Below are 16740 nucleotides of genomic sequence, written 5' to 3'. Positions count from 1 at the left end.
GCACAGCCACCGGCCGCTCACAGTAGCACATGTAAGCTCACAACAGCCCACGGCAGCTCACAGCCGTCCATGGCAGCACACAGCAGTTCACACCGACCTCCGGCAGTTCATGGCAGCCCAGCTCCAGGGAGAACCATTGTTCACAGTCTTAGCTGTAGAGGACACAAACTCACTGGCCTATGTGGTAATCGAACCAGCGGCCTTCGGCGTTAGGAGCATACACTTCAACCGCCTGAGCCACCCCATGTTAGCTATATTTTAATAAAAAATATTTTTAAAATTACAACTAAATTATAGAGCAATCGAGCTGGAGAACACCTGAAGTCTAGCTCAACAGAAGTTTTATAACTAAGAATATAATGAAGAAGCCATGTTGAGACTGACAGGAGAGGCGGAGACTCAAATTGGGCTGGTGTCACACCCACTTTGGCTGTTAAGAATTGGGAGGGATATCTTGGCAATGAAGGCCCCCCTACCTGCAGGAATAAGGGACCCCCGCTCAACACTGGGATCCCCAGTCCAGAGTACCAGTCCCAGGAAGAGAAGTCCCCCACACAATCTGGCAGTGAAAACCAGTGGGGATTCCAACCACCCGGGTGGGGCAGAGGCTGCAGGAAACCCAGACATCCTCTTAAAGGGCCCACGCACAGACTCACTCATTCACAGGCACTTGCTCTGGGCTCCAGCGGAGGGACAGTGACTTGGGAGGCGTCACAGACATACAGAGAGAGACTGAGTTGTGTGGTTTCAAGGGGAGGACTGGAGGGACAGTTGCCATTTGCCCTGTGTAGAATCCCCCTCCTGTGCAGCTGCTGGCAGGGAGGCACCATTTCTCCTGTGTTGAACCCTCCCCTACACAGCCAAATCTGAATCTGAATTGGCCTAGTGAGCTCCACTCATTCCACCCTGGTGACTTCCTGGGACCCCAACCCACCAAACTCTCACAATGCCAGAGGTAATTTCTCAGCAAGCAGCCAGCCCCGCCCATATTTCACAATTAATTGGACAACTCTCAGGGGTCTGTGGACCCCAGGAGGGCAGTAGCTGGCCTGTGTGCTCTGAGACTTTTGCTGAGTAGCTCTAGGCTCAGCACTGGCACCAAATCAGAATCTAACCCAGTAAGTACCAGTCATCCCACCCTGGTGACTCTGAGACCTCACCTCACCCAACTCGCATACCACATGAGGCTCTATCAGAGGCTGATAGCTGGAGCTGGCAGGCAGCAGCAGGCCTCGGTTACCCCAGGCCTGGTACTGGTGGCAGCCACCCTCAGTTCACAGCATGGTCTCTCCCATGTGCCTTCAGGTCCAGCACAGGCAGTGATCAACCGCGGACCGTTTTGTAGATCCTACCAGGTAGTCCCTAGCCAGTCACAGACAGTGGCTGACCTGCACCTGCACCGGAGCCCCTCCCAAGAGGTCCCAGAACCAACATACCTACAGGTCAGCTTCAGACCGCAGCAAAGCATCACCCAATTAGCTCCAAAACAGCATACCCAAAGGAAGGTCTCAACAGGCACCAGAACCCACTGGGGCAAATCCTGCTCCACTGGATAAGCCTTCTGCACAGCAGCTTGTAAGCTGTGGACACAGCCAAACCCCATAGGCAGTCAGCCTGAGGGTCAATCCCACCCACTGATGTACCAATAGCAATCAAGGCTCAACTGTAACAGGAGGGCACATACAACCCACACAAGGGACACTCCTGGAGCACCCAGTGCAGGTGCCACTGGTCCCCACAGGACACCTACTACATAAGGCCACCCAGCCAAAACTGGGAGATGTAACACATCTACCTAATACATAGAAACAAACACAAAGAGGCAGCCAAAATGAGGAAACAAAGAAATACATCCCAAATGAAAGAACAGGAGAAAACTCCAGAAAAAGAACTAAATGAAATAGAGACAAGCAACCTACCAGATACAGAGTTCAAAACAATGGTTATAATAAGGATGCTCAATAAACTTAGGGGAGGAACAGATGAACTCAGTGAGAACTTCAACAAAAAGATACTAAGCATAAAAAAAGGACAGAAAAACCATAAAAAAGAGCCAGTCAAAAATGAAGAATACAATAACTAACATGAAGAATGCACTAGAAGGAATCACGAGCAGATTATATGAAACAGAGGATTGAATCAGCGATTTTGAAGACAAGGTAGCACAAAACATCCAGCTTGAACAACAAAAAGAAAAAAAGAATAAAAGGAAATGAGAATAGTTCAAGAGACCTCTGGGACAACATCAGGCATAACAACATTCACATCATAGGAGTACCAGAAGGAGAAGAGAGAAAGCAAAGAATTGAAAACCTGTTTGAAAAAATAATAACTGAAAACTTTCCTAAAATTGAAATGTAATTCATAAAAATAATTGAAATGGGCTGGATGACCACTTAGCAGGAATACTATAGAATGTCACATGGGTGCTTGGGAAATAGAACAAATACAATCATGGGATTTCACTAATAGAAGATTAATCTGATAGCAATGTGTAAGAATTAGATGGAGGGAATGAATGAAAGCAGAGAAAAAAGTTAGGGGGCCTGTAGCAATGGTTCAGGAGAGAGAAATAAAGGTGATGATATTGGAAATGATGAGAGAAGAATGGATTCAGAAGATAGCCCTGAGGTAGAATTGATAAAATGTGAGTTGGTTGGCTAACAGGCAGAAGTTAGCACTCTAGCTGATTTTGGAAGTAGCCAAGTCATAACCGAAGTGGTCAAATTCAGAGAAAAAGTGCTTTGGAAACCCTCAGGTAGCACTTGAATGAGCCAATAGATTAGAGGAATCCTCAAATGTGGAAGGATGGCAAATGTACTCATCAGCAGAATTCCATTGGGGTTGGGGGGGTTCCCAAGAGGACAAGCTGACCAAAACAATCCCTCTACTCAATTTGATGATGACTTTCCAAAAGTCGGGTCTCCATACCTCCAGAAAGAGCCTGGCTCCCAGAATTCCCTAAACTGTTTACATCCTCCTCTAAGATAGCTGATAATAGCAGTCATGCTGTTGGTGACATGATCTGGGAGTCAGAAGATTTAGCCACCAACTAAGCAATTCTCTGGGCTTTAGTTTTTCATATGACAAATAAGAATGCTGATATATGTGGTTTTTCAGGTTCTTTCTAGCACTGATGTTCTAAGTTTTGGAGATAGTTTTGATAAATGTGTCTTACACAGATTGGCATTAAGAACAAGTCCTCTACTATCCTAAATAAGAATAAAAGAAGACTCACAAGATTACAGACTCTTACTGACAAGCAAGGTGGTTTTCTTCATTTCTTTATTCGCAGCACCCAACAGCGTGCCTGGCCCAGAGTGGAAAGGACAGTGATGTGTGTTTGTAGAGCTCTTGATTCTCATCTTCTGACTCCTACACCCAGGACCTGCTCCTTTAGGTGGAGAACAGAGCCTCCAAGCACAGTGCAGACTTCTCCTTCACTATCTGCATGAGCTCCTCTCCTGTCTCCCTAAATGTGATCACTCCCAAATAGTTAGCTTTCACTCATCATTTCTACATTCTTTCTCACAGAGTTCACTGATTCCAGACTTTATCTATTGTCTCTATGCTAAAGGCTCCCAAATCTACACCCTCCACCATCTCCCTTCACCCTTTCCAGCCTCTCACCTCCAGTGACTTGACAAATCACTAAATGATGCTTGCTGGCCCTTGGAATCAGCAGGATTTTTCCTACTTCTTTACCACCTCTCAGCATCCAAAATTATTCCTTTTCCTTTCACTGTATGATCTCAGTTCCACTGCTTCTTAACTGTGTGGCCTTGGACACGTTACTTCACCTTTGTGTTACTTATGTGTCTCGTTTTCCTTATATGTAAAACAATAATAGTACCTAGCACATAGGGCGGTGGTCAGGATTCAATGAGAAAAAACCTGGGCACAGCCCGTAGTACCGAGCAAACACTTGATTAATTTTAGTTATTCCTCCTCCTCCCATTATTATTATCAAAATAATTTTTATACTGTAAAATAATAGGAAAAATAGCACTATTCTGGAAATTTGCTCCAAGGATGAGGAACAGGATAAGCACTTGAGTGATAAGTCAAACAGAATCCAGGAAAGAGCACAGGGCAGGAAAGGACTGACCATCTATTGACAAGTCTAGATATTATCTGAATATCAGAAATGTCTCATACCAGAAAAAAGAATTTATAGGGAGACCCAGTAGGGCACAGACTATAAACTGGAGGTGTGAAGGGAAGTCATCCAGGAGCAGCTGTGGGACAGATGAAAATGGCGTTCTCAGGAGAGTTAGTAGTGGGACAGGATCCAAATATGGAATTAGACTAATGAGTAAAGAAACCAAGCTTTATCCAACAGTAGAATCACGCTATGATTGACTGAGAAAGATACAATAGCACTTCTATGACATTTCTGCCAAAAATGAAGAACCTGAGTCTAGTCATGGGGAAACATCAGACAAACCAAAATTGAGAGATCTTCTATAAAATAACTGGCCTATCCCCTTCAAAAATGTCAAAATCATGAAAGACAAAGAAAGGCTTGAGAATTTTCCAGAATAAAAGAGATATGACAACTAAATGCAGTATGTGATTCTGGACTGGATAGTGGACTAGAAAAAAAAAACTTTTTTCATTTGCTATAAAAGACACTATTGGGAAAACTGGCAAACTTTGAATAAAGTTTGTAATTATATAATAGCATCATATCAATGTCAAGTTCCTGATTTTTTTTATCATTGTACTGTGGTTTAGTAAGAAAATGTCTTTGCTCTTAAAAAATACACACTGAAGTATTTATGGGTAAAGGAGTATCATGTCTGCAACTTACTGTCAAATGGTTTAGAGAAAAAATCTATGGGGGCGGCCGGATGGCTCAGTTGGTTAGAGCATGGGCTCTGAACAACAGGGTTGCCGGTTAGATTCCCACATGGGCCAGTGAGCTGCGCCCTCCACAATTAGATTGAAGACAACAAGCTGCCACTGCGCTGCCAGAGAGGCAGATGGAGGGCTGAGTTGGTTAAAGTGTGAGCTCTCAACAACAAGGTTGCTGGTTCAATTCCCTCATGGGATGGTGGGCTGCGCCCCCTGCAAATAAAGATTGAAAACGGCAACTGCACCCTCCGCAACTAGATTTAAGGACAATGACTTGGAGCTGCTGGGCCCTGGAGAAACACACTGTTCCCCAATATTCCCCAATAAAATTTTTTTTAAAAAAAGGACTACATCTTGTATGACACTATTTATTTTTTTAAAAAATCTATGTCTAAAAAAAAAAAAAAAAATCTATGTCTATACACATACACAGAATAATAAAGCAAATGTGGCAAAATGTTAATGAGTGAAGGGTATGTAAGAATTATTCTTGCAAGTTTTCTATAAATTTGAAATTTTTTTGTTAATTAAGAGGAGAGAGAGAGAGAGAGAGAGAGAGAGAATGAGAATATATCACTTTAACTACTGGGCTAGTGAATGTGCTGGAATCACCAAAAAAGAAGAGAAAAACTGTGGGGACCGGGCAGGCCATCCTGGATTAAGAGCTCAGAATGCTCCAGGAGGAAGGAACACAGTTGCCATGAGACAAAGAACAACCCTGGTGGTTAGGGAAGACTGCTTTTCCCACTCATGTGTCCACGCCAAGGCAGGGAGACCAGGCTTCCAGCGACTTGCAACACTGAGAGGGGAGAGGAAGCCTTAGCAGTCATTTTGGAGGGGAAAAAGGGGGAAACGGGCAATGGAGGAAGAGAAAAAAAATAAGTGAGATGGATCAGGAAAAAGGAGAGAGCTGGAGATAGGGAGAGAAAAGAAAGAGAGCGGAGAAGATGGCATCACCAGAGACAAGGAGGAGGGAGGAGGGAATGGGTCTCCTCTCCAAGTAAGGTCGGTCACCTCCCAGCCCTCCAGTGTCCTCATGCAGTGATGGGTTATAAATCCAGGGACCCATCCACTCTGACACGGAAAGCTGCAACTCCACATTAGGAGTCTATCCTGTTTAGTGCCCCAGGTTCTGCCTTTCTGTTCCATCTACCGCAGGCATTTGGAGGAGGGACTGTAGGGCCCCACGAACCCTGAAACCCTATCTGGAACAGAATATACCTGCAGAGCACTTTCTACATGCCCCACACTTAGATACAGGTGTGAACAAGCAGAGATGCCCAAGAGATACACTGAAGACAGTGAGAAACCCAGTCAAAAGCCTGTTCCCAGGAGGGTAGCAACACCCTGAGTACTGAAGAGATGTGAAGGGTCCCCCACAGCTCAGGCTCTCCAGGGGGAGACTCCAGCTTGGCTTCAAAGTATGGAAGGTCAAGGAGTGGCTAAGTTGCTAGGGGACTCAGAAGAAGCTAGTTCAGTCCCCTCACTGTCCAAGAGATACCAAAGGACAGCCAACACCTTGCCCCTCAGGCTGATGAACTTCCTTCCCTGACACACCTGGTAACAGCGCTGTGAAGCTGCAGCCCCCTGGTGGCCGTCATTGGAAACTACCTCTTCCCTAGAGCCCTGGGGAAAATCAGGTCGCCCATCCCAGACTCAGGGTATCTTATGCTAGATAGGGGCCCTGTGAGATCCAAGGACCCATCACACTCCTCTTACAGATGATGAAACAAAAGCTCAGAGCGTGGAGGATACTTGCTCTAAGCTGTGAAGCTAAACTTGTCATGCTGTAAAGTTGTAAAACTCAGGCTCTTGTGTGGTCAAAGCCAGTCTTTCAAGACACCTGGTCAGGTCATCACTCAGACTTGGTTGGCTTCAGATGCAGAGGAGCAAACTGACAGCAGTTACATTACTTCTCCAAGTTCATCTACTACTTCCAATCTCTTTAAAGCTGGGCTTGAATCACGAGACTGGTTGACAAGTAAGCCAAGGCCAAGCTTCAGAGTTCTGCTGGGGACTAGAATTCTGGATGACCCGCCTATTGACTCCACACATCCACCCCTCTGGGACATGAGGCTAAGATGAAATGACATAATAAATGCAAAATACTTGGCCCATTGAAAGTACTCTTTTCTCCCCAAGGCAATCTCTGAAAGTCACACTACATGTCTTGCACTCCTCTGAGCTTTCCATGTGTGGGGACAGAGCCACGAGTACAGTTTCCAGGATCTCGATCTCACGTGGAAAGGTGCTGGCTCAGGTAGAAAATGGCCATCAACTGTGATTGGATGGCCATCAGCTGTGGCTAGTTGGCCATCAGCTGTAACCAGTGAGCCATTGGCCACTAATATAACTGCTGTGGCTACGCTAGCAGCAGATGGTGGCTGAGCTAGCAAGAGTGGATTGCAGCTAGCTAGTGAGTTTGGTTGGCAGAGAGAAGCGAACGGCAGGTTGCAGATAGTGTGGCTCCTGCTTCCTGTGTCTCCAACCCAGCCGCCAGCAAGAGTGTGACTCCCGTATAGTATGACTCCCCTATATATAGCTCCATGGGTGTTCCTTTTTGGCCTCACCGTGTCCTGTGTTCTTGTGTGGGGAGCGGGAGCTGAGACCCAGCATGCCATCCTCCATGACAGGCCACCAGTGAGACTGGGGAGCAGGAAGACCCCTCAGGGTACTGGCGTATGTTTGCTTTTGTGTCTCGACCAGCCACCATCCAGAATACAGTGGTATGACTCCCCTACCTATGGCTCCGTGGGTGTTCCTTTTTGGCCTCACCATGTCCTGCGTTCTTGTGTGGGGAGCGGGAGTGGAGTCCCTGCCTGCCACCGTGTAATCCGGCTCCCAGTAGGCACATCTATGGGCAGCTGTTATTATAATGGGCCCCTGAGGAGCCTAGGGTCCAAACACTGGAAGACGCCTAGGAAACGATCTGATGGCCTCAGCCCTTTGGCCGGTGGCTAGTAAGTCTAAAAGAGGTGGGCTGGCAAGCCTCTTCCAGAACACAGGTTGGCCTTTTTAGAGAGGCATTGCTGTGTTGATGGTTTTTTTTCCTCCCCAATTTCTATAAATCAACTGTGATGGTTCATTTACAACTTAAGCCCATTTCTGTTTTATCTAAGTGAGGAACACCTGGGAAGCATCTCCCTCAGGAAAAGAAGAAAACCTACATATTCTCTTATTGAGTTGCCCCAAATGAGAGTTATTTTCCTGAGGCTAAATAACCAACAGTAATTATTCCTTATTTGCAACCCTTCTGTTGCTAACATGTTTCTTCTCTTGTGAAAACTTCTGGATTCACCAGTTTTAAGAGTGGTTACAAAATCAACAAAGTAGGTACACAATAAATATTTGCTGAACGAATTGTTGAAACTAAACAAGATTCACTAATTAGAGGGTAACTGATGCAAAATGTAAGGTTTCTTTACTCAGGTACCATCATTTGAATGTATCACAGCACTTAAGCTGCATTCTTCCCACGTGATGTGACAGCTGCTCAAAGGCTGCTAAGGAGCACTCTGACGAAGCTCCAGGTCACTGGACAACTGGGATTCTCCAGGTGTTTTCTTTTCATCTCATTATGGTGCTGGCTTTTATTCCCTAAATAGATCATGTTGCATTTTCATCCTCCTATTTCATCCTAGTTTTGTAGGTCTCATTCCCAATTTATCCAGGTCACACTGGACTTAATTTCTTCCTTATTAATCCATATTAATCATTATGGCAGCCATATCTCATGGATGACCTTCAGCATCAGCTAAAATATTAATGAACTGATTCCTCTGTTTAAGACATGGAATTAAAACAGGCATCAGGGCCAGTGGCCTTGAAAGATCACTTTAAATATCCCTTTAATGTCAAATTACTGAAAACTGTCCCGAGTGCAACACTCAAGACAGTTACCAGTTATTCAACCGAGTGCTAATATAAAAACACTCACAAAATTCATAATAGATTTGTATAAAACAGGTGCAATGGAAAAAACTTTCAGTATAATTAAAAACTAATTTTTCATGGTCAACCTCAGTAGTCATCAAAGAAATGTAAATTAAACAAGATGATAATTTTTTTGGCCTACCAACTTGACAATACCCAGTATTGGATCAGTGCAGAAAACAGGAACTTAATCCACTGCTGATAGGAACAGAAATCAGGCCACATTTTTTGGGGGGTGGGGGGGGACAATGTGAATGAAAAGCTTTAAAAACAAACATTCTGAACTCCCAATTTCACTTCTAGAAGTACACCCTAAGGAAACAATTAAGGATGCTCACAATTTGGTTTTAAGGATTCCCATCATGGCACAGTTCACATAACAAAGATTGGAAATCTTCCAGCTCTCACACAGCAGGGTGGACTGAAGAAATGGGAGCCTATCATTTGAGATACTATTTCAGCCTTAACGCTGAGGTTGGAGAGCTGTATTTGCTGGCTTGGAAAGATTTTGGTAAGTGAAACAGAAAAATCTGTATGCTATAAATCCATTTTTTTTTTTGTAAAAGCATATTGGAAAAAAGCATATTTGTAAAACCATATGGAAAAAAAGTCCAGAAAGATACACGCCAACATGTTTACATTTGTTAACTCTGAGTGATGGGATTATAAGTGGTTTTTATTTTCTTCTTTTAACTTGTTTGCCTTTTCTAATTTTCATATAATGGTATTTACTAGTGGAAGGAAAAGGGGCCACATATTAAACCTGACAAGTTCAAGAGACTGAAAATAACCACATACGATGGTGTGAGCATAAAAAATTTCATAACTAAGTGGGCCATAGAGGGAAGTCACATCTTTAGCTTCCTTCATAAAGTTAATTTGTGTGTTTAAGTGGGCCTGTCTGTTGTCTTTTTGCACCTAAGATAACATCTTTGGAATGTCAGTAATCCTTTTTCCGGACCAGAGCTGGACAATGCAAAATCCCTCATTATTATGCTTGTCTCCTGATTACCATCTCTATGTGCTATAAAAAGCGAACTGTTAACTATCCTGCACCCACCCATGTAAAAGAAATACCTGTCTTTCCAATTTTCTTTTATCCAACCCCAGAGATTTCCCCGCTTTGCTTTCTCCCACTCCCTTAATCTATCAGCAATGGATTTCGTGTAACCCTCCTCCTTTGATTTTATGTATAAAATGAGCTACAAACCCCCATTTCGCAGAACATTTTCTCAATCCATTGAGATTTTGCTTCCCAGCAATTGTCGTCTGTTTGGCTCAAATAAACTCTTATAAGCTTTCTCTTCGGGTGGATGTTTTTTGTTGACACTAGCATAAAACAAAAACAGGTTTTTTTGTTTGTTTGGTTTTTGGTGTCTAGGTGAAAGTGCTTCTGTCAGCTGTTCCTTCTTTTAGTAAACAAATCTGATGTGTGGGCAGTGACCTAGAAGGTCAAATGATTCTATAGCAGATACAATCTCAACAAGGATTCACTGTATAGAAACCACGTCCAAGTCCCAGCAGACAGCTGCTCTGATGATATTATTTCTACAAAATTCATTACAGGCTATAGTAATTAAAGTAGTCTCATGAATGATTTCATATAGAGAAGGAGAAAGCTCTTAGAGTAGAAACCTCAGATTTGAGATTTAGCTCTGCCACTTATTACCTGTGTAATTTAGTGCCACTTTTAAACCTCTCCAAGCCAGTTTCCTTAGCTATGAAACAGGGATACTAATCATACATGTTTTTACAAAATTCATCATGTTGCTGTGAGGTAAAATATATATGTGTGTGTGTGTGTATATATATATATATATATATATATATATATATATATATATATATATGTGTGTGTGTGTGAAAATGATTTATAAAATAAAAACACTTTATGAAAGCTCCTTACTCAAGTGCAATGTTGTTTATGCCCAACCAACATTTCATTCCCCTCTTTCTGTTAATGGCACCTCAATTTTCCTTTGGAGGCACTCCTCCCCTCTTCTTGTTCCAGGGACCCTACCCCATGGCTTCAGCGGGGCTCAAGACCCACTCTGGGCCAGTGAGAACACTCCGTCCCCAAGGCCTTAGGATTGGTTTGGAGATGGGCTGATGACCCAGACCAGACTAATGAGACTTCCCTCTGAGACTTTTCCAGAAGTGATGGGGAGGCAGAGTTCTCTCCTGCAGGGGTCGCTACGTGAAAGGATGAAACTGCAGATACTGGGGGATGTTGAAGCCCTCACACAGGAACAACCTGCCTAAGAATGAAGCCAATGAGGGAGAGTAAAGCACCATGGAGCAAGTCAAGTTCTGATGCCGGTTCAATCCCTGGACCCCACCTGCCTAGAGCTCTGCAGTTACTGAGCTAGGAAACACCTATGAGCCTGTTTAAGTTGGGTTTCTAGAACTTGCCAACCCCAAAAAGTTGTCTCTTTTCTTGTAAAACACCAATTAGCTTGTTCACTAGGAAATTAAAACTCTATGAAGGAGCTTGGAAAGTGAAAGCAGTGGAGGGAGACAATAGGGACAATCTTGAGATGGGAAACATGGTAACATGGGAAAACATTCTTAATCATTAACAATTCTGCATGAATTAATTGACCGGGCTTTAAGCTGGCTTGCTGCTAGCTGATGGAGTGGTAAATTTACATTCCATTTCTTTTTCCCTACTTTGTAAGAATACCCTTTTCACTTGAAATGTCAGAGAATCATGGTATTTTAAAGCCGGAAAAAGACTTCACTCTATTATTCCCATGGTTTCACTTACAGATGAAAAAACTGAAGCCAAGATTAGAAAAGGAACCCACTCACGGTCACACCACTTATCATCAAACAGAAACTTCATCAGCTGTTTTTGCCATTGGACTCTGAGAATCACCGCTACAGAGGGAAAAGGGAGGCACCAGCTCTAGTTCTTCTAGGCTCAACAGACTAGAAATGAGATGTGTAACAATACTACTGACAATAAAATGTACTGGTTTCCTCTCTAACACATACCATCAATGTGCTCTCATGGCAAGAACACAGGTCCATAGGCATCACTGCTCAGGAGAAACTGATTCTAGACTCAGCTCTGCCACACACAAGCTGTGTGAGCTTAGGCAAAGCTCTTGTTATAGGCAAGCATACCAATCAGAAGATGAGCAATGAGGGAGCCTGGACAAAAGCAGCTCTCTTTCCTCCACCTGCTCTGCACCCCTTTTCCATTCCCCTTGGAGGACACTTATGTCCCCATCTCACAGTTCTTCAGGTATGTACAATAGAAATAAGGAAACAGACCTGCATTGTGGAACTGGTATGAGCAGGAGAAAGAATATATGCAAAGTGTCCATTACATGGCTTGTGTTCACTGAATGCCAGGTATTTTTATTATAATGAGACCTAGAGAAGCCAATGGGATAAGAGAGATGAAGTGAGAGAAAAAGGAGGGGAAACAAATGGGGGAGGGGTGCAGAGCAAATCTGAGTTAATCAAAGCTAGGGCTTTCCCACTGTGATCCTGAGGAAGGTCTAGGCACACAACTGGTGATTTCTTGACCAGGCTCTCTGAGTGACTGCTTGTCTTAGACTAGAATCTCAATAGTCTGAACAAAAGGCAAAGCCCAAAGAAAGACCTAGTACCTATAATTGTCCAGTATAAGGTAAAAGTGGCATTTCTTTTCAATGAAGAGAGGAGACTTGTCAATGAATGCTACTGCAGCAATAGCTTATATATGTGAGGGAAACGAATTGGATCCCTGTCTTACACCACATACCAAAATAAATCACAGCTAGAATAGAGTGAAATATAAAAAATTAAGCTCAAAAAGAATAGAAGAAATAAAGTTGCATATATCTCAGGGAGGAAAAGGCTTTTCGAAACAAAGCAAAGAAAAACACATAAAAACATTTCAAAAGAAGCACTATTTTAAGCTTATAAAAATTAAATTTATGTATATCAAAAATTAATATAATAAAAATAAAGGTAATTGACAAGCCAGAAAAATGTTTTCTATATATGTCAGAAAAAAGGTTAGTATCCTTTTTACATGAAATGTGTACAATGATAAAAAAAAATTAAAGCCTCAGTAGAAAAAAAATAAAAAGTAATAATAGTTAATATTTACAGAGGACTTACAATGTGCAAGCACTATGCTAAGTGCTTTAAATGTATTATTGCATTTAAATCTCACAACCCTATGTTACTACTATTATCCTCATTTCCTAGATGAGAAAACTGAGGCTTAGCTTGTTACTTGCCAAAAATCACATAGCTATTCAACGGCAGTGCTTACACTGGAGTCTGCCTGACTCCAAAGCCTGTTCTCTCAATTACACTATACTTCAAATCAAACATGAGAACTATAAATGAAAGAATACGTGTATTTGTAAATGGAGAATATATAGAATATGTATACATATATATGTGAATATATATACATACGTAAGTTAAAATTTACTAGTAATCAGAGCCATTATAATTTTGCCTATCAAACTGACAAAGATTTCTATTAATAAATAACAAAATTTGTGTGTGGGAAGGGTTCAAAAAACTGGCATTCATTCCATTTCTGGTCGGTATGCAAACTGGAACCACCTTTCTGCCGGGTGATTTGGAAATATTTAACAAAAGCCTGTGGAAAGATGCACATCCTTTGTGTCAGACATGCTTCACCCCCTGCAAATCCACTCTCCACCCTTCTCTACCTTACCCTGGCCCAGGAAGAGTGGCCCAGTGGATTACATCAACAGGCCATGCCTTGCTTCCTGACCTGACTCCCAGACAGAGGTGGGTATGGGAGAATGACAGGGACCCTGGCAGGAGCTGGGAGGAGAGGGAGGTTGGGTATTTATTCTCCTGGTTCCTTCCCTGTCAGGCCACCTGCTCCCCACCACTCTCTGTCCTTTCATCCTTCCCTCCCTTTGTCTCTTTGGGTATAGGGCACTGATTACTCTGCTGCCGCTGGCTCTGGATTCCTTTGCAAATTCACTGATCTATAAATAAACCCTCTTTGGATTATCTTAGTTTATTTGTGTCATCTGCTTCTGGGTGGGATGCTAACTGACACACCTTTAGATCCTGCAATTTCATTTTAGAAATTTATCTAAGGAAACAATCAGAAAAGTATAAAAACATACAAAGATATTTGTAGCAGCATTAAAATGAAGACAACCTAAATATTCAACAATAGTGAACTGGTTTCAAACATATGATTATCTACATGATGAAATACTATATAGTCATTAAAAATCAGGTTATAAAAAATACTTAATGATGTGGAAATACAGTTATGAAATATTTTAACTGAAGATATTATGTCCCCTATGATTCTAATTTTGCATACAAAAGTGACTAGAAGAATACAGTGGTACCTCGGTTTTCGAACATAATCCAGAAGTTCTGAAATGTACAAAAACAGCCGACAGCTAGGCCTCAGGATCTTGCACTCAGCAGAAGCCATGTGACATGTTCGACTTCTGAGTTGTGTTCGAAAACCGAAGCATTTACTTCTGGGTTTACGGCGTTCGTAAACCAAAATGTTAGTCAATGGAGACGTTCGAAAACCGAGGTACCACTGTATATTCCAAACTACTAGTAGTAATTATCTTTTAGTTATGACATCCTGGAAAGATTTCATTTTCCTATTTGTATTGTTTTTGTATTTCTCATATTCTACAATTTTCACATATTATTTTTGTAATTAGAGAACATCAATCCAAAATATTATATATTTTAAAAAGAAAAATTAGGGCCAAATTCTGTTAACACCCCGCCCCAATATGCATGTGCCCACGCACACACACAATTTGACAGTCTGACGTTTAAGAATGGGCTCCTGCTGGCCAAAGACAGGTGCCTGCTGCTGTAGCTGGAAGCATGTGAGCTCTGCTGTATTTGTAATCAGCCATGATACATGCATTCCTGTTGAGCCCAGGCCCCACATGTCCATCAGCCATGCTCTGTAAACCCAGAAACCAATCTGGTACATGACTGATGGCAGGGTAGTTAGAATGCCTTGATGAGGATAGAGAGACCTAAGGGGGGACATGGGATGTGGTGATCTCCAGGAACCTTCGACAGAGACAATACAGCAGGTAGGGAAAAACAAACAAACAAACAAAACCCCAGACCTTGGAAATACCTCAGCTTGAATCATGACTGACCATCTGAATAGTTGTATGACTGTTAAGCATGCTTTTAACCTTTCTAAGCCTCAGTCTTCTCATGTGTAAAATGGGGATAATATTGTGAGCACAGGATACAAGCTCACTAAACAGCAGTGAATATTAAAGAGAAAAGAGCCTCCTGAGCCAATAGACACTTGGAGTCCCAGAGACTTGGCTTTAATACACAGGAAAAGCTGGTGGGAAGAGAGAAAAGACATGATTCACGGAAGAAAATGGTCCTTTGGCATTTTGCCAAGACTGCCTCACACCCAGCTGCAATCAACATACTTTTAGGTAAGAAGAGCTACCTGCAGTGGGTCCCAGGTCCAGACTAGAGTCATTCAGCTCCTCTTCTTCCCAGAAGTACTGTGGTGGCTGCAGAATGCGGGACTCTTCACTCTCTTCACTGGAGAACCCCGACCCAGGGGCTTCCAGGCCAGCTCCCAGTCCCATGGGCTCACTGGGCTCCTCCGAGCCCAGTGGATCCAGGCCAGTGGGCAGCAGGAGGTCCAGCAAGGAGGTGGAGGTGAGGCCCTCTGGGCCAGGCTCATCAGACCCAGCTGCAAACGTGCCCAGGGACACTCCTGCACAAACATGAAAGCCAGATGATTGTGAGAGGCCATAGAGGACAGGCTGGCATGGGGTTAAGACATATCTCCACAACAAAGAACGTGGGGTGGAAGCGGGGCTTTGGGGGACACTCCTGACTCCTAGGGGCTGCAAGGAGATTCTGAGATGCTGTTCTTATTTCAAAAGAGCCAAACTATTTAGCCCTCCCTGGGGACAACCCTCTTTGTCTGCCAAAGGGGAGATAAAGGGAGATGGGCAGGAGAGAGTAAGGAATCAACTGACTCAGCATCTGCTGGGCATCTATTCACTCAGAAATGTAGACCGAATACCCATTCTTTGCCACAGCTGTGCTAGGTGCTAGAGGCACAAATGCAGCCAAGAAGAGGTCCCTGCTTTAAAGGATCTTGTGTGAATATTGTTCCCCAGGCTGCTATCCTAGACTGCAAATTTTCCAAAACTGCAATAAGAGCGGATTTTTATTTTAGCAATATAGGATCCTTAATAGTCTTTAAAAACACTATGTGAGGTCAAAGGTCAAATTCATCCAGTGTTGGTAATGACATGTTTGTTTAGAATCTCTCTCTCCTAATTTACAAAACAAACAAACAAACAAAAACCCAATAAATTAAAGGGCATCTTTGTTTGTTACAAAATAAACAAATGGACAAAAGAAATTAAAGGGCATCTTCTTTTTCCTCTCTTACTCCCATTCACTAAGAATAGCAATAGAGCCATATTTGACAGTTTCACAACTTAATTACTAACTTAATTACATGAATACTACTAACTTGCTATATGTCTTCCGGAAATTTGCTTAAAACCTCTGGGTCTCTCAGTCTCCCTATCCGAAAAATGAGGACGGTGGATGAAATGACCTCTGAATTTTCTTTTCTAAGACTAACATTTAGTGATGCAGGAAAGAGGGAATTTCAGGAGTTATTTCCTGCTCTGCCCCTGTTGTACACTGTGACCTGAATTGACAGTAGTTCATGGAAATTTTAGTGATGTTTATAATAAAAATAAAAGCAAACATTATTGGTACTGCATGCTAAATGCTTTGCAAGCATTATCCGAATTTTAATCTTTACAACTACTTTATGAAATAGTAAGCTGTAAGGTTGGCATGTGCCGGCACAGTGACAGCCCATTAAAGAAAACAAGGGCATTCCAGACTCAAAACTGAGTTCTATCAGAGCTAGGATGAGCATCCTGAGGCTGTGCACGCTGTGCACAG

At 42.7% G+C, this 16740-nt stretch overlaps 1 protein-coding gene across 2 annotated transcripts in view; it reads right to left on the bottom strand.

Moving 5' to 3' along the window:
* Window positions 1-16740, bottom strand: part of PODXL2 (podocalyxin like 2) — a 54890-nt gene that overhangs the window by 32923 nt on the left and 5227 nt on the right. For both annotated transcript variants that reach the window (XM_019718599.2, XM_019718598.2), the window contains exon 2: window positions 15245-15520. In XM_019718599.2, the coding sequence (XP_019574158.2) occupies window positions 15245-15520 (276 nt within the window). The remainder of the gene's footprint in view (window positions 1-15244; window positions 15521-16740) is intronic.

The sequence above is a fragment of the Rhinolophus sinicus genome, linkage group LG09 (genome assembly GCF_036562045.2).
Source record: "Rhinolophus sinicus isolate RSC01 linkage group LG09, ASM3656204v1, whole genome shotgun sequence".
Lineage (NCBI taxonomy): Eukaryota > Metazoa > Chordata > Mammalia > Chiroptera > Rhinolophidae > Rhinolophus > Rhinolophus sinicus.
Note: the sequence above shows the minus strand (reverse complement) of the source record. Positions and strands in the feature narration are given on the sequence as shown.